The 23,234-nt window shown below is 40.5% G+C and overlaps 1 protein-coding gene across 11 annotated transcripts in view; it reads left to right on the forward strand.

The window, feature by feature from the left end:
- Positions 1-23,234, forward strand: part of agrn (agrin) — a 232,130-nt gene that overhangs the window by 132,272 nt on the left and 76,624 nt on the right. For all 11 annotated transcript variants that reach the window (XM_067525724.1, XM_067525716.1, XM_067525720.1 and 8 more), the window contains 2 exons: positions 4,429-4,644; positions 22,007-22,231. In XM_067525724.1, the coding sequence (XP_067381825.1) occupies positions 4,429-4,644; positions 22,007-22,231 (441 nt within the window). The remainder of the gene's footprint in view (positions 1-4,428; positions 4,645-22,006; positions 22,232-23,234) is intronic.

Genomic DNA, 23,234 nt, shown 5'->3' on the forward strand with positions numbered 1-23,234 from the left:
GTTCAGTACTGTTAATTATTAATGCAAACGTTCCCTCGCTTCTCCTTCACTTCCCTCTTCTCAACTGCTCCCCTCTCTAGCTGTAACCAACTGGACTGGGGTGAAATAATTTTGAAAACCTTACAGGTATCTTGCAACAAGGAGATTATCAAGGAGGTTCTGTCAGGTCTTATTGGGTCTAAGCACATTCATGCTTGCCTCGACAGTCCCTGTCTCCCCTTTTCACTTTGTTTGAGGTAAATGCAACAAGGCAGCAAAACAATGAGAGAGAGCATTTCACCACAAACGCAGGCTGTGGGGACATTTTCTTCAGAGTAGAACCAATCTCAAAGAAATAAGAACTACTGGGACATATTTATTGAATCTGTGTCTGTCTGGATCTGTGTTTGAAAGAACAACTAGCATAAAATGTTGCACATATAGTACACTATATGATTAAATATGCATGTTCCGTGCACCATGCATGGAACCAAACACATTTTTAAAACTAGGATAGAATTTGACAGCAGGTGTGTTGGGTCCACGTGGTCGGCATTGTTGTGGAATTAGCCAAAAAGAATGGATTCCTTTGCACAGCCATGTGAGCTTTAATCCACCAAAGAAATAAACTGAAATGTGTATCATCCTACACAAACACTGAATCCTGAAGTATCAGAACTGGCAAAAGAATGTGTGGAAAATTGAAACCAGAGAACTATGCCAGACCTTCTCTTAACTTACAAACCATAAAATATATTCAACGTGCCTTTAATCACAACAGCACCATTTGCTTTCAAAACCCACTGATGCACTAAGAGCATCCTTAAGGCTCCAACACCGTGCCATATTTAATAGCTGAGCCGTCAAACGCAGGATGAAGTGTTACCTGGACAAGCTGTATGCCTTGACAAGCACAAACTGGACATGCTGTCATTTCTCCCCAATGGGATTTTCTTCCACAGCCTCCAAAAGAAGAAAAAAAAAAAACTCATGGAAGTGAAGCTTTCAACACTGCAGGGCTGGTGGGAGATAACCTTACACTACTTACATGCACCGACAAGCGTGGAAACACATTCTCAAATTCATTGCACTCAAAAACACATTTGCACAATTGCAAGTACAATGATTACATGTATGGTGGTGCTTGGACAATTTTCTGTGCATGCACTTTTAACACTTCTAACAATTTGTAAAGGCAAGCAAAGCTATGTGTAACAAGTCTGAAAGATTAGTGTAAAGTGTAAAATTGTGTGACACCTCATGTTTTCTGTATTTTTACAGATTTACAGATTTATTTAAATAGAAAATAAATAATAATATAAACAGAAACTGTTGTGTTTTCACAATATTTGACTGGTGTTGTTTCTCATTGGTACTTTGGTCATTTTAAAGATACCATATGGATTTTCTCAGTATTCAAAAACCAGTGCAGTGCAGCTAACCATTCCCTAAAAGCTATTTATTTTAATAATCTCCCATCTCTTCACCTGAGCTAAGTTAGAAGCTACCTTCCTTGCTTGGACACACCAGCAGAACTGGCTTTGTTACCTATACTGTATGTCCTTAGTACACATTTAAGTGAAAGAAGAGAATCTACAAAGGTCATGCCTATTAGTTCCAGTGGAACGGCATCATTGTCATTATACGTGTTTATTATTTGTTACCTGGAAACATCTATATAAAGGTTAGGGTTTAGCATTAGATGAAGGTAAAGCTTTTATTTTCAGTATCAAACATTCTGCTTCCAATGTTTGATACTGAAAGTTGCAATAATCTTATAGCAATGTGACTTGTAAAGTACTGTATAATAAAAAGTACTGTTCAGAGACTAACTGTTAAAAATGACAGCTGAACTTAAACTCATTAGGTCTGCTGCTCTATATAAAACTGTACATAGTGTACTGTATACTGCAATACAATCATAATCGCTGATCTTTATTAGTTCATTGGAATTAAGCAGAGGTACTGTTTATTTTAGTGCACAGAACTTGGTAACACAACACCAGTACAACACCACAGTTGTGTGCAGTAACTGTGAGGAGAGCTAGAGTTTGATTTGTTATCTTTTGTAAAGTAATGCCAATCCGTCTCTAGGGGATATCAAGAGGGTCCTTGCTGTTTTTAATTCTATGTCTGCATTCCTAGAGGTCGCCTGTCATTTAAAATGAGTCATGGTCAGCACTGTTGGAATGTATACTGACAAAGCTATAGGTGTACTTTTGTTTTCAGCCGCGGTAGATACCGTCGTAAATATTAACTACCAAGTACCTCTGTCAATTCTAAAGAAACCTCAAGTGGTAAATGTGTTTTTCTAAGGTACCGGCAGGATTTTACCCAGGAAAAGAACTTTCCAGTACATAGGTATGCTGTTTGTACACCTGGTCCAGAGCATGCACTTGATACCTTCACTTTGACAGAGCCCTCAGCTCCGGTGTCAGTCTTTTGTCAGTCAGCTAAGCTTGAGGCTAGAGTGAGCTTTTCTTATAGGGAAACATTGCAGAAGAGATTTGGTTACAAACCGCCACAGGCATTCATGATTTTCTTCTCTCTAGGTGGTATGTTCACTTTCAGCATTTGTAGTTCTAATTTTTAAATCGTATTTCTGTGTTATTTTAACACCAATAGGTCTGGCTTGCATGATGGCTATACTTGAATATTGCCTGAAAAAACAGACGTTCAGATAAATACATTTGAACCATACACATAGAGTTTGGTCACCGGCTACTTTAGTCCTTTGGGTGCTCGTTTTCTCTCCTACTATGAAACACCCTCCCTCTCTCTTGTACACATCTGACACAGTTTGATTGAATTTCACCTCTTGTCACTCTGCTCGCATGGCTTCGCATCTGAGCCACGCTGATACTAGCCACCGCTGACACTCACATGTACACACTCCCATGCGCACACAGCGCATGGTGTGAAGTTATGGTAGAGCAGTGTGCCAGTTATGACAAGGCCTTCATACTAGCACCTGCCCGCTCTTGTGTGAGTGTGTGTACTGTATTTGTGTGTAAGTGTGAGACATCTAATGCCTACATGTCTCAGAGACACACACGCTGTCAGGAATACAGATGCATTTGTGGATTGCTTCGCAAACACACACACACACACACACACTTCTTTTTTCCCTGGTACAAAAGAGAGTGAGCTCAGGTAGCTGTCAGGCGCTCTCCCACAGGGAACAGTGGGCAAGTCAAAAACAGCCTCCTCACCTGTCACTCTACACAACACACACACATTCACATTTACACACTGTGCTCGGGTGTGAGGAGAGAAACAGAATGAGATGCCTTGGGCAGATGCTGGACCAGTTGTCTGTGCTGCACATGAGCTTGTGTGAGTGTGTGAGTCTATCAGACTGTCTGTTGGCCTACCACAAAAGCCACCTGCCAGTAAGTGAACATGCTGTCTTGCGTTTAGCCCCGGCTTGGGAGCCAGTGATAAGAAATAGTTGTGCGTCTCTGCAAATGTACAGTAGATGAGTGTAAATGCAAGTGTGTATGTCCTTAAACCAGTGACACTGGATGTTTGCTCTCTCCAACCGAGGTGATTTGAGTGGACTTGTGTTTTTTTATGTGCTTTTATCCATTTATTTCAAATCAGGTTGACTACCTGTGTGAGTTTTTCTATCTCATTTAACACCCCCATAGAGCAGAGGCAAGGACATCTTGCCAGCTGGCTGCCCAACAGCCCTCCAAGTGGGCGCAGAGCCACAGCAGCTGTAGCTGCCACAACACGGGTCAATTGCTTTCTAAGTTGATGTTGTGCACACACAACACATACACACATACACGTACTTTATGTTTGCTTTGCACATTCAGCAAAATCGGACAAAGTTTAAAGTTTGACGTTCCACACTTGATCACAGCTGAGAAGCCAGTGGGAAGTTTAGCACCAGAGTCTTTAGGGTTGTTGTTGTTTGACTGGCGAACCGTTGAAGTGGGAGCCTGTCTTTTGTTTGTCTTCATGATGCTGACACTCCATGTTTGCCCGAATGGATCATCGGTGTTTCAAAGACTGCAGTCGCTACAAAGGGGGAAATGAACTGTCGACAGTGTGTAGCAATTTTTATTTTTTTTAAATCACTGAAGCTTTTCCAAATTCTGTAAAAGCTCAGCATACCCAACAACACACTGCACTTGCTCTGCATGAGTGGACAGATTCTTCCTGAATGAATGTAGAGCATCTGTTTGCTTTACACCAGGATCACATTTAATCCCTGATGCATTTGTCCTGCTGAACTGTGTAGAGTTCTACACAAAGGCCGTGACAGCTGAGATCGAGATTAAGCTGTTCCGACGTGCCTCACTATAAATTTTCTCTGCATTAATTCACAAAAACCTTTAAAATGAATAAATAAATATAGAAAAATGCAATAGCACTATGTATTGTACAGGTTTTTTATTAGTCAGCTTTGAGCTAACTGGACCTTTTCTTTCTGTCTTGCAGGCTGTAAAGGAATGCTCTGTGGGTTTGGCGCTGTGTGCAACCGTGACCCAACTGACCCAGCCAAGGCTGAGTGTGTTTGCAAGAAAGTGGAATGTCCATCTTTGGTTGCTCCTGTTTGCGGCTCAGATTCATCCACCTACTCCAATGAGTGTGAGCTGGAGAAAGCCCAGTGCAACACACAGCGACGCATCAAGGTGCTGCGCAAGGGACCGTGCTGTAAGTACCTGTCAAATGCCTCTAAGTGAATTAGCAGCATGTGTTTGTAGTTGTTGGATGTATGTTTCTTTATTTATTTAATTAATGGAAATTATTTAGGTGAATTCCATGTGCTTTTCATGTACAGTATAGCAGCAGATTTTCAGAAATCTCCTGAGCTCGTGGTTTTCCTCATTTGGGTTCCTGATTTTAAGAATGACTGAGACCTAATTACATGTAAAGATGATCGGCCAGTTTCAACTTGCCTATTTAAATGGTTTGAATGTTCACATTGTAGCTCATAGCCCAAGTGAAAAGAGCAGAAGTTGTGAATTTTACATTTGAGAACATTAGTTGTCAGATTTGATTGTTCATCTGCCGTATATTTTTATGAGATCACAACACTCCAAAAACTTTTAAAAGAAGACTCACATGATTGTTTAAAGACATCTGCTGTAGCATTAACTAGTAGCATTTTTCTGTCAACACTTGTTTTTTGAACTGTTAGTATACACAGGGTTTTAACATTTTGAGAGATGAAGCCAGTGCCCTTGATCCTGAAAAGATTGAGAGGATCGATCCCAAAAGGACCCCAGAATCTACAGCCTTTCAGAGTGCAATTTGAACTGACACTGTCATTCTCCATTCAGTGGTTGCAAGAGTTAAAAGCTGTGAAGAAAAGGTGAAGCATTCGTGAATGTGCACCATAGTATGGAGAGCTTTCATTAAAACAGCTGAAACAGGACGTGGGATGTTATGATGTTTGGGATAGAAAATTAGCATTGCCACTTCACCAGCCAAACACAAAGCTGCAAGTCTCTGAGTGACACTAAATTGCTTGTTATTGTCAAGTAAATGGATTTCTGTTACACCCGGTCCTAATACAACAGGTTTTGCCTCTGTCTTTATCCCCCAATAATAAAACATGTCCCCATTATGTCCAGTGTATTGTCCTTCCAAAATGGCCACACTCCCAGTGCTTAAGCACCACCTGCATCCTCACAAACAAACAGTGTGCCACTTTGGGCCCCCGTTGGTAGCCATCCAGTGTGTATTTTCTCCCTTAGCCCCTGGTGGGTGCCTATGCTCCTGCTTTACCTCATATTGCTTCTCTCTAGCAAAGCCCATCAAGATCCAGGGCTCAGAGGGGAGTAGCAGATTCCTGCCAAAGCTGCAACATTCCAGCAACCTCAATAATAACTATAGTGTTTTGTTAGTGTCGTGCCTGTCTGCCAGTGTGGGCCTACTGCTAATTCCAGGGGTCTGATTACAGTGCCAGCTTGGACCTGGCACTAATAACAAGCTTGGTGACTGCATAACACTGGCAGAGAGAGAATAAAGAGATAGAAAGGACAGAGAGAAGACAGGAGGGTAGAGTGGAGAAGAGACAGGAGAAGCATCTGGAGAGGAATGGTAAGAGGGAATTATGTTGAAAGGTGAATGAGTTATTAAACATTTAGAGGAAATCAGAGATGTAAAAAGCAAGTGAGTGAGTGATTCAGTGAGTGAATGAAAGAACAGAATACAGGAGTAGATAAAATCCAGAGAGGAAAAACAGTGCAGGCGTTGTAACAATAGTTCATAAAGGGATAAGGCCATCAAAAGCAACATAATTACCTCTGGCACCAGCAGCAGGCAGTCACTAGCAGAAATATAAAAAATAAAATAAATATGGCGATAATTATAGTATTACTGATAATACATGCCTCTCAGCAGAACACACTTTCTCTCCTGTAGTATCACATCTGCAACATGGAGTCAAACGCAGTTTTTTGTTCTATTGCCTCGATTTAAATAGGTCAGTGTAGTTGATGATGATGGTCTTTTTTTTCCCTTAGTTTTTCATGTAATTATTGAATACAGAGAGTAACTTGGAGACGGGTGTTCTAAATGTTGGATTGTGTTTTGTATATTTAAAACATTCAATATAAAAACAAATCAATCTGCGCTCAGTGCATGGCATCTGTTGCAGTAGCCTTGCTGCCTGAAAGCACCACGCTTTGAAAAATCAGTAAAACGAAGGAGAAAATGCAGATGCTTGTTAACCAACCTGTCACATCCCTTATTCTTCAGATCTGTTTAGGCACAAAGCAGTAGCCTCTTTCTGTGATTTGTCATGTAATCAATGTAACAAATAAAAATCCAACATAAAAAAACATTATTGCAAGAGAGAAAAATATATGAATTTTTGTTTATATATGAGTTACTGTACAGCCCCTGTGGTCTGTACAGTAACAGTGTCTGGCAGATAATCTCACTAGCTCAGCCACACAACGCTCACGTTGCAGTTCACAGTGTTCCCTGTGCATGGTTTACATTCAGATGATGACCATGTAGAATCCAGCCTGACATAAAGTAGGTACAGCACATAGATTTGATCTATTTTTCAGACAGGACAACCCTACGCCTCAGAATTTTGAAGTGACAACAAGAAAGTTAAATTAACCAATCACGTGGCTTTGTAGATAATGCCCATCCATTCCAATATCTTTAGATATTTTTACCAACTTTTTCGTTAAGGAAAAAAGTCAGTCATATCCTGTCTACCAGTCTGCTCAAAAACTACTGTGAAGAAAGATGGAAAGTGCAATCGCACTCTGCTGTGGCAACGTATACTTGACTTTCAATATTTTCAAAAGATACAGGCATTCTTGTGATTTCTTTCCTAGACTCAACCCCACGCTGCTATGCACCAGTGCAGGTGGCTGTAGTTGGCAGTGAACTTTGGGCCAAAAGGCGTGTATGAAATAGATATAAATATGTTGTGCTTTGAATTTGTGCAACAAATTAACATTTTTGGCGGCCAGATTGCATTCATTAATGCCCTGCATGTTAATTCGGCCTACTTTTCTTACTTTATCTGTGCTATTTATGCATTATGTGCTGACAAACTCAATGCAAACACTCATAGTTAAGTGTGTGCACTTACGTAGCTGTAACCAGAAAGTTTTTTTCTTTTTTTAAAACTCTGCTTGTATTGCAACAATGTAGTTTACATACACAGTATTTGGAAGGGCAGCCAAACAAAAAAAGCCGAAGTTTTCTAAAGAACATAAACGATTCTGCCTTGTTGCAAGCTGTGGTTCAACATTCATCAGAAGATGTTGATGTGTTTGTGCATGGCTGAATTGAAGGATATTTGCATTTGTTCTGGGTGCATAGAGAGATATACTCAGTCTGCGGGACTGTGTACATGCCTGCCTGCCTCTGTGTGTGCCTGTGTGTATGTGAGAGAGAAACAGGGTGTTAGAAGGTCAGTGGAAGCCAAGTGACAGGTTCTCATTCTCTTTCTGCCTCCAATAAATTCAGCTAGCACAGAGGGTCTGCACAGGTCACTCTGGCTGAGATTATGGAGTTGTCAGGGCTGATGGGAAAAGAGAGAGGCAAAAACAGGAAAGAGGAAGAGGGGGACACAGCGCATAAGGAGCGAGAGCTGAAGGAGTGAGGGAGCTTTTAACTTTAAAAATAGTGTAGGCGGTTGGATTCGTGCTTTTGTGTAAATTCTTGTTTGACTCATTCGATTTAAATTCGGTTTTCATTGAGGTAAGTGAATTGGCTACGATTTGGGAAACCGTCATGTCAAATTCAAATCAACTCAGGAGTCTTATCAGTAACTTCAGAGTGCAGCCACAAAAGAAGTTTTCTTCCCTTGCAGATTATCCTCTTTTTAAAAAGACGAGAGCTATTTGAAGCATTTTGTTTGCACAAAGTACAACTCTGAGCCTTAGAGTGTGGTTCTGTGAACTGGAGGAAAACATCAACTAGCAGGTCTCTAAAATCTGGTGGATGCTGACACTCCTACATTTGCCACCTCTTGTTTGTGTGAGCATTTTTGCTTACTTAAAGCAAGCTATGTAAGTTTAAAAAAGGAAATGTCCCTTTACAAATGAAAAATTTAATTCATAAACAGTCGATTAAACAGGGATTTATATTGGTTTCAGTATCCTTCTCCACTAGTGCCACAGCTGAACTACATGCATCATGTACTGTACTATAACATGCTATACTTTGATATTGTATGTCCAAATACCAGAATATGTATTCACCCTCTCGAAATTTTATTATCAGACAAACTTTAAACAAAGCCCTGGGTTATCTGTAAGAGAAAAGGAAGATTAACAGTGTTATATTAGTACAAATTGTAAACAGACATCACAGTTTACCGACAGAAGGTTTGCTTTACAGCCCTTACCTGTGAAATGAGGAATTTTCCTGGACATATTTGTGTGCTCACTTGTGGCTTGAACTCTGAATAAAGGAGCTATTTTACAGCCCTTACTTTGTCACACATTGTGTTCCCTTTCCTCCCCTTCTATGAAATGCCTATATATTCCCACTCTTCTGACTGCATGGCTTAGCACAGTGCAGTTTGGCTCCACAGCAGAAAAATCCGCTTTAACCACATTCATTTAGTACCTCACTCATAACACTGAACAGGCTATTACAACATTTAAGTGCCAAGGTAACGGTGTAAGTTCTCTCCTGAGGGCAGGACAAAATGACCCACATGTTGTTGAGGCGTGGGCACTTAGTTACCCCCCAGTGCTTCACTCTAATATTCACATAACCTCGGCCTTAATGGTTCAGACCAGCTCTGCACCAGCTTCTTCATTATCTTCCTTTTGTTCTAGATAGATGATTTGGGATCGGCGGGGTTACATTTTTGGCAGTCAGGTGGTCGGGCGGGCAGGTGGATAATGGCCTCAGATATTATTGAAATTAAAAGGAGAAGCTGCGTTTAAATTGGCCCAGCAGGAGTTCCCGATAACAACACAAGACAAGACAAAAAGAAAAAAAGCAGTCATTTTAAAAAAGAACGCAGAGGCAGAGAGGGAGAAAGAAAAAATTGCCAGCAGAAGCACTTTCTGCTTCAGAGAGACATAAGACATTTGGGCAGCAGTTTTTTGGTGTGTGTATGGGCATGCACCCGCTACAATCACTTAGGGAACGTGCACCATGTTGGCTCTCCTAATATTGAACTTGGAACAGGGTAGTAAATACACTCCCTTTCCCAGAGAGAACTACAGAAGTGCCACAGAATCTCATCTTGTGTGGCCATTCTAGTGGAACATGGAGTTTTTTTTCACTTTTTTCTTCTTGAAGGAGTGCAACAAGTAATTCATGAAAAGGATTGTGTGTGTGTGCCTGTGCGTGTGCGTGTGGGCGAGGTGACTAGGGTTCGAAAGAGTGATCAATGGATATTGATTTTGTGTGTGTGAGCATGTGCACCCATGTGTGTGTTCTTGAGAGTTGGCCATAAGCACGGCCCGCTGCCTTCCACTCTCCGCTCTCTCACTCTGGGCTTTAGAGAGGGCTTTATCTCTCCGGCACCGACCCACTCTTGTGTCCTCACACTGAAAGGAGAAAGGCATCAGTACTCCACACCTGCTGCACTGTCTGCTCTAACATACTGCCAGCAGTCAGAGCCAATACCAGGAGGCTGTGAACCCCTCCATCTTAAACAGAAAGTATGTGGTGTAACTTATGTTATTTAGCTGTACCATACTATACAGTAGACATTCCAGAGCCATTTAGTTGTTATTTGGAATCATTTTCTTTATTACTGAAAGGTTCAAACCTGTCTCATAGCTAATTCCTTGTTGCAACCAAGTTTTTCAGCCACCATTATGCCACCCAGATTACATTTTCTATCAACTTAATGAGGAAATATTTATAATGACCACATTTGCAAAAGACATTTGGATTTATTTTACCTCCAATACACACAAACAGGCACACACATGCAAGCAAAAATCATTTTTATGATTACGTTTTAGAAATGCATTTGTTAATGTTTGTAGAGACTGAAGTCGTACTAAATATGAAAAAGTGACTGTTACATTCGTACAAAGGAAAGAATACATTAACTTTCCTGTGTTTTCCAATATACTATCAAACCTATACCTATATTTGATAGTTTGGCAGAAAACACCGTATTGAACGTATTTTTAATCTTAACACTTAGTCAACATAAAGATGGAAGCAAAGTGAGGGAAAAGTCAGAATAACGGAGTAAAAAATTTATACATTTTCATGAGCTCTATAAATAGTTGAATCAGTATAAAAGGCCCATGCAATGTCTGTCACATTCACAGGATCTCTAACCAATATCCCACCTATGGGAGATAGTGAAGGAACCTATTAGACGCCGTGTTCCATTGCCATCATTAAAACACCAAACAATGGAATGACTATTTCCGAATGGTTTCAATCTCTCCAGTAGACTTTCAGAGGACTGAAGTTGCCCATAAACACCTGTTTTTTAAGAGAGCATACATTCACTTATGTCATAAATTCTTTTGAAATAACTTGATAGCCCCCTGTCAAAGATTGCTTCCTTTACCCTTTTCTTCTTTTACCTCCTGTAGCGTTTTTGAAAGCAGGATTTTGCCTGGAAACCTAAAATAGTCTCTGACCTGAGCTTGTTACTACTGCTGCACATTTTGTCTTTTGTCTGCTGCTGGTCTGGCTGGTTGTTAATGTGTCAGGGTTGGGCCCGGTAAAGCCCTGATTTATCCGCTCGCAGGACCCAAAGCTGGCTGAGAAGGGAGGTTTCAGGAAATCTCCTGTAAGCAAAAGTCTAATTCTGGAGCAGCGCTGGAGAGTCAGAAGATGAAAGCCAACCTGCTTTATTGCAACTTTACTCCCACACACCGCCCGGCCCTTCTTCTACTTCTTTTTCTTATACTTTTGTTTTTTTGCTCATGTTTTGACCGTCTCCTCTGTTACCCCGGTTACTGCCCAGTTGCCTCCAGTGACAACGGGGTGGCAGTAATAGCTGTAGATGTTGGAGATGACTTTTGGCTTTGCTAGAGCAGATAACAGTGTTCTGCATGGTCTACTTGATGAGGAGTCATCTTCACCACTGCATCTTTTCTTACTTTTACCTTTCTTCTTCTTTTCTCTCTCTCTGCCCTCCTTTCCCTTCCTCTCTTTAATCTTACTCCTTTTCATTCAGTTTTTCTATTCCCATTATCCTTATCTCCTCTCTCTTGGTTTTATCCCTGTTATTTTTTCCTACTCTCTTCCTCCTCCTTCTTCTCTTGCCTTTGTTCTATTTCTTTCTTCTTTTTATCACTTCTGCTGCTACCTCCTTCCTATTCCTCCCTTTTCACTTTCAGTCCATTTCTCTTTAATCTCTCTTTTTTCACCTTGCCTTCATTTGCTCACTTTAAATTGGCCAAAAATAACTGCCCCCCTGTATTTCTCTCTTATTCCCTTTCCCTCTCTTCCACCTCTTTAAGACTTTAAGACAAAATCTCTTTCTGTATCTTTGCTCCTATTGTCATCAGTAAAAACTAAAACACACGCACGCACAAGCACACACACACACATGTAGACAGTAATCAGATTCCTCTGGGGTGATTGCGGAACACAGTTATGTGCATGCACACTTAGACACATACACACACATGCACAAACACTCACAGGGCGAGAGGTCATTGTAAATAACTTGGTTTTTGTGCTTTCATTTCCCACGGGCATTGACTCTTGCTTGGTATTCATAACACACAGAACCTGATGGACTTACTGTGTGTGTCTGTGTGCGTACTGATACAGTATTTATACCCCTATAGATGTAGACTCATACATACACAAGCATACTTACTGAAATATATACACACTGCAGGCACTTTGGAAACACACCGATCAAAAAATATACATTCTTGTTATCATCCTTTACACAGACACACATGCACACAGAGAGCTGATAATGGGCTTTGCTGGAATCCTCTATCCATCTTTACTTGCTGTTCCACTCCTCTGCGACCACTGATACTTGTAAGACAAATCCTGTCTTCTTCATCTCTTTCTCCCTCTCGAACGTTCACCTCTTGAAAACCTGCAGGCAAAACACCGATTATGTTTATACGCACGCGCGCGCACACACACACACACACACACACACACACACACACACACACACACACACACACACACACACCTGCATAATACCACACAAGGAGTTGTATTTTGAGACTTTTTAATGTATTTATGCATTTGGCTTCTCGTGAATAATACATCATTATTTGTTATTTTCCCTGCGTATACTTTGGAAGAGATGGAAAAGGAGTGAAAATAATAAAAGAAGAGCAGTGTTGAAAAATGAGGATAACTACCAGCTCAGCAGACAATAGCGGATATTTTATTTTGTTTGTGTGAAACAAGGTTGGCGACAACTGTGATGAGGGGGATTTCTAAAGAATATCTGTTTATCTGTTTATTGGCTTGGTTTATAATTTATGTGTGTATGTACGATCTTTGTGTGTGTGTGTGTGTGTGTGTGTGTGTGTGTGTGTGTGGTGCACGCGTGGGTGCAAGTTTGCACAGATAAACTAAACTTTTTCTAAATTCAGTTGCAGTCAGGGATTTTATTGAAGACAAAAAACAAGAGTGTTTTGAAAATAATCACTTATTTAATCCATGTTGAGCATTTTAGAATTTCAGTTCTAGTTATAGGCTATAATTTATATATGGTCTATACTGCACACACACGCCTGCACCTTGCTGTTTATTTGAATGTACTGGGATTGTGTTCACTCCCCAGAGTAATTCTCTTTTGATATTGTGGCAGTAGAGGGCAATTTGGACAGTCCTAACTTTCAGTGGGAGATTGATTGTAAATTCCACCACCACTAATTTAAAATGAGCAAACAGATGTTACAGTAAACCTTCACAACTTTGACCCTCTTCTGCTGTAGGGAACGGAAATCCAGTGTTAGCATACTCAGCCATGTGGATGTGGTCTTTTGTGTTTGTGAATCTACTTATGTTGTCTCATCTCAAGGCCTGAATGAAGTAGTTATTGATCCCTGTCATCAGGACCCAGAGCCCTGCTGGTGTTAGTGATCTAATGAGACACTGTGTTGGAATGTGCATGGGCTTAACTGAGTTGTAGGACAGAAAGCAGCAGTATTTATTTGTGAGAATCGTAAAATTCCATGGAACATGTGTGGACTTTTTTTTTTTTTAATGGGAGTAGCATTTTTAGAGTTTAGTGCTGTCTGAAATCTCTCCAATGACACAATGAGATAGAAAAGTGGTGTCTTTGGCATGCACGCTAGTTCTATAAATCCAACAATGAATTGTGCAAAAATTACAATCATTTAAAACTTGATGTGTCAGCGGTGACATAAAATGAATGTCTATTAAATAGGCAGTGCAGTGAATAAGTGAGAGAGTTTAGCTCTGGTCAATTCAGACTTTAACCCCTTTTACTGCAGGAAGCCTTTAAACACTCCACTGTGTGTGAATAGAAACTTACAGTATAATAAGACAATACAACTTCTGCTGAACACTAGCAACAAGTACTATTTCAGAATAATGGCAAAGTATATGTATTTTTGTCTCTGTGATTCAGCTCTGGCTGTAACTGACAGCAGGGCACAGTGAAAGAAGTCATAACCTTGATGAGTAGTTTAAAGGTGTGTAGCTTGTTTGCAGAACGTCGGCTTTCTCGGTCCGTTAGTCGCTGCCAATATTTATTTCTAAACGATGTCAGAAAGCTGCAACTCACCAGAGCTCTGATATTTCTGTAAGACAGAACCACATGCACCACATGTCATCATTCTTCCAGTAACAATGAAGACGATATAAAGAGGTAATTAAGGAACCAAATAGTATCAAATTAGTTCAAAATAAATTGAATATAAATAAAATATAACAATATCACAATTATAGTAAAGTTTATCCAATACTTTTATTTTTTCATGTTAACTTTTACAAACATCTGATTTATTTATGATTTATTTCTAAGTTTTTCTAAGTATTTCTAATTTATTTCTAATTTCTGTCTACATCCATACTGTAAGTGACGGCATGACTCCTCATGAGCCATATCTTAATTGTTGCATCCTGCTGAGGGCAATTTGTTCATTTGAGAAACTTTTTGTACAGAGCATCTAATAGTAAAATGCCTTTGTACCTAAGAGCTAACAGACTTCCTTGTGTTGTATTTGGCAAAGCAGAGCATGCCTATTTCTAAACACTGCCTCTGGAGTGTGTCCTGACTTCGTATCCTGTTTAAAGTCAAATATAAATGTACAATTCTGTTTCAGTGCATTGATTGAACCACTTTTATTTTGCATAGTATTGTGGAAGTGGATGCTGATTTATTTATTCTCTACCCTAATCACATTTACTCATTTCTAACTCTGAGGATTCTTACTCCCAGATCTTAAATTTACTTCACAATTAGAGCAATACGCAAACACACACACACACAAACACACACACTGCTGGTTTGCAGTACAGATGCTTGGCAGAAAATGATGAAAATCAGCCCAAGTTATTTTCATCCACTGTTTGCATTGAATAAATGTCAGTACTCTCTGCTCCTCCCGAAGCTCTACTGCTGCCTCTCTCTGCCTCTCCCAGAGAGGCTTATCATAATGCTTAAATTAAATTGTTGTCATGTTGAACAGGGTCCTATATTGCATAGCTGAAATGGGCTCGCTAATTTGAGGGGTTTATCTGATTACAAGTTTGTGTGTGTGTGTGTTTGTGTGTGTGAGAGAGAGAGATAGAGAGAGACAAAAGTTCATAAACAGCATTATGGCCATTTTTACATGGGTTTAAAATCATTATTCACTGGATCTTTGTCACTGTTTTAACTAAGCCAAAATCTTTGGTGCCAAGTGCTCATTACTGTGATATTTCTGCACATTACAGTAGATAATTTCTCTATTTTGTTGATGATGAGGTTTCCATAGCCATTTTTGATGTTTTATCAGTTTATTCCACGAAATCATTGGAAATGTACTGTAAAAGTCATGATTCTCACATCGATGCTTTAGTTAAAGTCTTTGGAATTTCGTAGATGTAGAATTCCAACATTTTATTCAAATCAAATGAAGGTTTGTGTGAAATACTCAACTTTGTTGTGTAACACCACCATTTTGCTTCTTTTTTATACTTTATGTAGTTATGTAGTTCTATTTTAGTTTAGTAGGTTTTGCAGACTTTGTGTTTGTTTATACAGTATGTTTCTACGCAGAAGAGGGAGACGGCACACATTGAACATGCATCTTTGACCTTATTAAGTATTTGTGTGTAATGTGTGTTGATGCTTTGTGTCTTTATACAGATGTTCCTGTGTTTTTAGCACCAGCACCTACTGTAACTGAATTTTTAGCAGCTCTGAATAGCATCTTGCTCCCAGCGGCCATCACTCATTAGCGAGTGTTGATGGCAAAGGCCAAGTATGATTAGCCAATGCTTCACTGCGCATCAGTGCTGATTTTGGCTCCCCACCACTACCAGCTCACGTTAATCAGAGGCTAATGAAAGGAAACTTGTGACATACACACCACTTTGTTAACATAAGTCCTCATTACTCTTTCTAGGACCCGGATGATATTCTGAATACATCACTCCCTGACCGAATACCACTGATTTCAAACACAGCATCTTTTCATTTCTTTGTTAGTCTGTGGTCATGTTTATGCACACTGAAGTAACTCATCCTGTTTGGTCTCCTCAGTGAAGTTTTAGCGATGAAAAAATTTCATCACCCACAGCTGCAGTATAAATGTTTGCTGTAATGCCAAATTTGCTAACTGGGTGTAACGAGTTTTATCTCACTGCTTTTAATCCATGGCTGTCTGGTGTAGAACAACAATTTAAAACAACATAAATGCATTATTGATTATGTGTGATCCTGGCCTTAAAGAGGTAAACAAAGCAGTTAATAGCATCTCTGACTGCACTCCCAGACTTCTTTTGGAACCAAGGTCTTCTTTGTTGCTTTCAAAAAGGCTTCAGCCTTTAATCCAAGAGACACAATTCTTGCTACAAGCACTGACAGTTTTTCAATAGGTAATACTGACTTTTTTCCCCATGGGCCATTAAGGTGACAGCGAGGCCCTGACTTTAAAGAGACTGTCCATCAGGATTACATGTCTGAAATAAAGTGAGTTGTAACACTTTAACAGTGTGGATGGTTTGACATATGATGTATAACTATCTTGAGAGCCCTTTAGTGAGATATTGAGGGTACTTTTTATCTCGCCTAAATAAATAAATCCAGTATTATTTATTCAGGGTTTGACTAGCTGGTCATCATGTAGTAAAGCACTAATCAATCAATCAGTGTTTTTATATTTACAATTGATCAAATTAATGTTGCACTTTGTCTGCTGGATGTAGAGACAGTAGATACAGTGATTAAATAACATTTCATCAGCTGCATAGTGTTTAACTGAAGAATTTAACTGAAGAGGTTTTTTGGGAATAGTACACTGTCCTTTCAAAGACCAGTACATCTCTGTCTGTATTTGTCATAAATGCCACATCCAGACAATTTAATCCCATCCTGGCTTCTTTCTGTCACTCAGCACAATAAATGGACCCTGTGTAGTCATTTCAGCACCCCACCTGTGCTTTATAGCATCTTTCAAGTGTGAGATAGCTGGCACTGGAAAATGACAGCTACGGCACAAAATGGACTATTTTGGAATCATAAGACTTTACAGCATTTCAACATTTTGTGTTTTGTCTTGTACAGCAGTTGAAGTCTCTCGTCTTTCTCTGATTTGAAAGTGTTTTCAGTGTCAGACAATTTTGGGTTAAAATCTATCCAGGCTCGATGCTACATGCAGTCACACCGTGGCTTTGTTGTGAGAGTGGCCAGCAGACTGGGTGCTGAGGGCTTTGCGTGGTTCATTTTCCATTCTCATGGGTAAAACAGCAACGTGTGTGAAGTGAACAGCTACAGTTCAGTGAAGATCTTTGAAGAACTACATCAAACACAGTAAATCATCTTCCAGCAATTGGCCTCACAGTTGAGAAACTGGAGGGGGTGTGTGCGTGGGGGGGTTGTTGGAGTATGTTGGAGAGCGTGTAGGACTGTTAATCCTTTGGCCTTCCCTAAGTCCGTGCATCCCACTCTTTATCACTTGGTTTGGATGTCTGACAGCACATTCTCATTCATATTTAGTTCTTGGATCTCGATTTTATTGATCTTCTTAATCTTGTTTATTTTCTGACTGTTGCCTTTTTTTTTATTTCCCACATTATGACCCTTCCGCTTATCTCACTTAGACACACTCCTCCAAATCAGCCCTCAACTTCTCAGCTATGTTTCTATGCTGGTGCCCTTCTTTTTATTTTTAAATCAACTCACTTTGATGCCATTATACTGTAGACTGCATACAATTGACATTTTCACACAGAATTTGGACACACACCCAAAAACCAAAATTTTCCCAAAGTAAACACATTTTTGGTGGTAAATTATTATGAATGTTAAATCAACATTAAATTAATCATATTGAATAGAAAAATGGGCTGTGCTGGTGAACTACACTTTAAATAAATTGTTAGGGAAGAGGGGACCAGCTAACTTGGCTCTGTCCACTGCTGTTTCCCAAATGTTGAACTGTTCTTTTACTGCAAATGTCAGAATGTTTAATCGCACATTTTCTCTTTTTGTCCATGCTGCTTTCTCGTAGTAGCTTCTCAACAACATTTCAACTCAATCCCCTCATTGCCATTTTCATCTCGCTGTCATATTCTGTCTGTGTCTCTCTCTCTCTTCTTCTTCTTCTTCTTCTTCTTCCCCTGTTGGTGATGGGGGAGGTTTTGATTAGAACACACACTGCCAAGTCCCCCTACATCGCATCATTGCATTTGATTAGCTCCAACCCCCTGCACCCTCCCTTATCAGTACCAGCACAACAGGAAGCACCACACATAGACATAGCGTTTACACACACACACACACACACGCTCTCTCTCTCTCATACAAAAATACACTTATATGAATATACACACGTTACATGGACACGTCTCAAAAACCAACATGCAGGCCTATCTGAACTCTATTTCTGCCTGTAAGCGTGCCCTGGCATATATGAACATCTCCACACACGCTTTGGGCTGCTGCTGGTGCCTTGGCGGCAGGGCATCAGGTAAAGCCAGCATGGTGCTGACAGCTCCCTGTCCCTAATGAAGCATTAATAAACTGCACCGCAAAAACAGTGGATCAGAGAGCAGCAGAGTTCCCCACCTGCCTGGTTGTCTGCTGGTTGCCAAAGGAAGACATGAGAGGGAAGAGGATCACTCTAATCCCTCATCCTCCAAAACTCTGCCCCAGTTTTCAAGGAGACATCACCCCCCATCAAGTACTCTTCAGTATCATGCTGAAGGTTCTGAGCTTTCAGAGTCTAATGTCAAAATAATTCTCAAAGAGATTTTGCGTAATTAAACTACCACAAAGTACCACCGTCAAAAGCTGCTCCAACCTCTCTGCACCAAACTATACAACTGGAAGTGAAAATGATTTTCTTTTAAAGTTGTCTAATATGAGTGTTATTTAATGAAGATGTATGCATTAACACATTAAATGCAGGAAAAATATTCTCAGACTCAAGAACATAGTTAAAATTTTCTGGATTTGACTGACTGCAAAAATGGTGTCTATGTTTATTTACCCACATAGGTTTTTAAATGTAAACACATTAGCTTTAGGTGTGTGTGTGTGTGTGCGTGTGTGCGTGTGTGTGTAGTATGCGGTACACCTCTGCTGTTTTCATTAGGCTGCTCATCTGCTGACTTGCTCGACAAAATAACCACAAACTCCTGTACTTTTGATTATTTTTACTTCAGACCTGCCCGCTTTTCTTTGTAACTCTACACTTTCATTAACACTGAATTTGTGCATATTCTTTTCTATTTGCATTGACTTTATATGCAATCCCACTGCGTAGCTGGTCTTCAGTCTGAATAGAATATAACCTCAAAGCAAGCGCTGCATATCAGTTACTTGCTTGGGACCATCAGCTTTAGAACAGCAAATAAGTAATAAACAGATTTCTGTCTCAATTTTAACCCTCATTAATCCAACTATGAGCCCATCTTGCAGACATGCGTTACTCTGTTGTTTGTAGTGTGTATCCAGCAATCGCTACAGTATACAAATACACAATTAGGCAACACAGGCAGTCCAATCACAATACATCCACAATACATCCAAACAATGTCGGCCCAGTAATTCGAATTAAGCAAAGCTGCTGTGTGTAGATATTCCAGTGGGTGTGTCTATTTAAAACCTGCATTCCCGTGATTAGAAGCTACGATGGGCTGACAGGAATGAGGCGGCATCTTATATGTAAATGCAGTAAAAATTTGTGTCCATTAGTGTTTGTTGTTTCTCACACGGGAGATCTTTTTTTAATTGGGCTCTTGCATCTTGGCTTGTCTTTGAGGGTGCCCACGCCTTCTGTTGCCGTAAGTCCCAAATGACATCTGCGGATACTGGACATTTGTTGTTGCTTCATTGTCCCTGTGTGTCTGACAGTATATCTGTATTTCTATCTGTCCTTTGTTTTTGGGTTGTTGTTAATGTGCGCTTGTTACACTGATCACATTCGCCCAGGCAATTTGCCTGCTTGTCTAAGTCTGAGAAGAGAGGCTTATCTGCACTAACGCTCCATTGAGGCTCTGTTTCTTTTCCAAATCGGCCCTGTTAGCATTCATATCAAGAGCCCCCATCCCCCCTTCCTGTTCTACCTAACTCCCATACCCCTGACTATCCTTCCCACCCCACTTTGCCTATCAACACGTCAGCTTCATGGGGTTGAAAGGAAGGTTTGCTAGAAAAAGAGAGAGATGGTCTTAGCTATTATTCAATGAGATCAAGACGTCAGAAGAGGATGGTGTTTACTTTCACAAAGCAAACAGGGGCTCCCTGGTCTTCTCCGTCATCATCCTCCTTTTCCTCAGTAGCCATGACTGCTGCTTGCATTTGTTAACTGCTCTGACAAAGCACATCTTTTTGTCAGGACATACATATACCTGCTCCTCCCATTCCCAGCACTGGAGATATCAAAACCTTATAGCTTTGGAAGTTATTTCTACTAGTATTTGCAGCATTAAAAAGCTAAAAAATAGTTTAGTGATTGTAACTTGCTGCTGAAATGTAAATGACCTTTTACTTCCTCTGACAAATGCAAGGTCGTCACTCCAGCACAGGTCATCAGCATTGTATTCTTTATACGATTAGACACAAATTAGATGCCAAGTGTCACAGACTTGTCCATTAAGCCACCATGGATGGCTCACAATGACTTATGATTTCCACTAATGACTGATGAGTTCATTTTTCATCAGCAGGAGCTGTACTTTAGTACTTCATTTTGAAGTTAGTTCTGAGGTGTCTTTGTCATAAATTAGGTGTAGAGTCAGTTTCAAAGTTCCTACTGCAATACAGCACAAATATAAAATTGAAAAAAGTGTTCGTTAACGGGTCTAAAGCAGCAAGCCTCAAAAGAACTTGACAGGAAAGAGTGGAAAAAGAAATGGTGGGTGTGTGTCATGGAGATGAGGAAAGTGGGATGGGGAGATATCCTTTGATCAAAGGCACTCCTCGTAGCAATCCTGTCTCCTAACACATCCATAATACATTTCTGCACCCCATTCCAGTCTCTTATTAACGAAGCAGTGTCATTCCATCCTGAAGGTAGGTATCGAATTTTCTAAAGACAAACCCGCAACAAAGTCTATTATTGCTATTGTCTTGTCTTCAAAATGAGAAGTGAAAGAAGAAAAGAAAAACAAAAGCAAAGCAAAGAATGTGAGATTCAATATATGCATTTCCCCTTTCAGTTAAATTCATTGATGTTGGTTGTAATAAAAGAGGGGATAATATCAAACATTGGTAAATATTTGTTCCAAATGTTGCAGGCTTAGGAAATGAGAGGGCTGCCAACGCTCAGCTTCTGTCGCACAGAGGAGCATGTTTGTCTTTGACAGTCATAAATATGGATCATGCTATGAGATGACAGTCATTGTAAGCTGATTGCCACCTCTTGTCAAACATATGAAACCCCAAAAAAGTGGCATCAGTGGCAAACACGGGAAAATTAAAAGTTGTACCGTCACCTCACCTCAGTCACTCACCCACAAGTGGCATGCTGTTTAATTAGGGTGGAAACACAGACCTCAGGGGGGGAATAGCTCTCTCCTGTTTTCCCTTCTCTCTCCCAGTCTCATTTGTAGAAAGGTAAATATTCAAAGGGTCGCTTTTCAGCCATGGCGATTAAAGCATGCTCAAGCATAGCAAAAGAGAATGTGTGGTGAATGCAAACCTCCTAATTCAATTCACTCTGCTCTGTGAAATGAAACGCAACCTGTTTGTACGAGTAGACAACTATGACAGTGCTTCTTGTGTGGGGGTGTCAAGTAGTTCTTCAAACTCAGAATAACTGCAGTGTGCTTTTAAAAGTGCACAAGCAGCCTCTTAAATAAGGTTGACTGTGATCCATGATGGACTCCAGTGTAAAGTAGTGTCCCAGAGTGCGGCTGTTTGACAGGTGTAAACTTCAGCACAAGAACCCCTCTACTTTTGACTAAGCATTGTTTCTCTGTCTGTCTCTGCCTGCAGCTCTGAAGGACCCATGCACTGAGGTGACCTGCAGCTTCGGCAGCACCTGTGTCCAGTCGTCAGATGGCTTGTCAGCTAAATGCATGTGTCCCCTAGGCTGTGAGGGCAAGCCCGAGCAGACGGTGTGTGGAAGTGATGGAAAGGACTATCGCAACGAGTGTGAGCTCCATCAGTATGCCTGCAAGAACCAGAAGAACATACGTGTGCAGTACCAAGGGCACTGCGGTGAGAACTCTCTTATGTTTTCTTTAACGTTTGATTTGATTTATTTTTATTTATTTATTTTAGACGTGTGCTATTTGATGAGATGTGTACATATCTATAATTATATGAGCAAGGTGAAAGGAGAAAAAGAATGTTTTGACTGGCAATTTTGACTGGCAAATGACCAAAATCACAAATTGACTGCAAAAAAGCTATTTTCCCTCTACTTTCTCTGCTCATCTCTTTTCTTCCCTTCACTATTTACTGCCTCTTGTCGGTTCTTCTTCACATACCCCACTTATTTTTGCCACGCGCCTCCTAATTCTCATTTTTCATTCAGGTGGCTTTACACGGGTACTCCCGCTGTGCGAATTGTTGTTTTCTCTTAGCAGGTCCTTAGTGTTGTCGTTTTTGTCAGGCCCAGCTTTTTTGCTCATCCTTGTTATCATCAGGCGATGGTTGTTTACTCCCAAGGCGCTCAAGTTTGAGGTTTTGTGTGTGTGTGTGTGTGTGTGTGTGTGTGTGTGTGTGTGTGTGTGTGTGTGTGTGTGTGTGTGTGTGTGTGTGTGTGTGTGTGTGTGTGTGTGTGTGTGTGTGTTTGTGTGTGTGGTGAGCCAGATGGAGGGAAAACACGGCAGACACAAACTCTGTCTCTTAGCAGCGGGAGCTTCAGGGAGACTGAGCATGGTGGTGGGTAATAAGAGATGGATGTGCAGGTCCACTGGCAGAAGGTTGGTCGTATAAATCCATGCCTGTCTCAGCCAAAGTGACCTGAGCTGCCCCATCCTCCTTGGGGTGGCTCCAGTCGGCCCTGATGGTCCTCTAAATCTTCCTACAATCTTCCTTTATCTAAAGCCTTGGGTATTTCAAGTTGGTAGCCTTAGCTAGAAAAAACGCAATTGATTTATCTTCACTGGTAGTTTTTGCAGCAAACAGGGCATTGTTTTTGTAATTACCCTACTTGCTCAGCAATAGGAAAGCATGGATCCTGGAAGCTGTTCTTCTCTGTTAATGGGAGGTAATG

Source organism: Channa argus, chromosome 13 (assembly GCF_033026475.1).
Source record: "Channa argus isolate prfri chromosome 13, Channa argus male v1.0, whole genome shotgun sequence".
Lineage (NCBI taxonomy): Eukaryota > Metazoa > Chordata > Actinopteri > Anabantiformes > Channidae > Channa > Channa argus.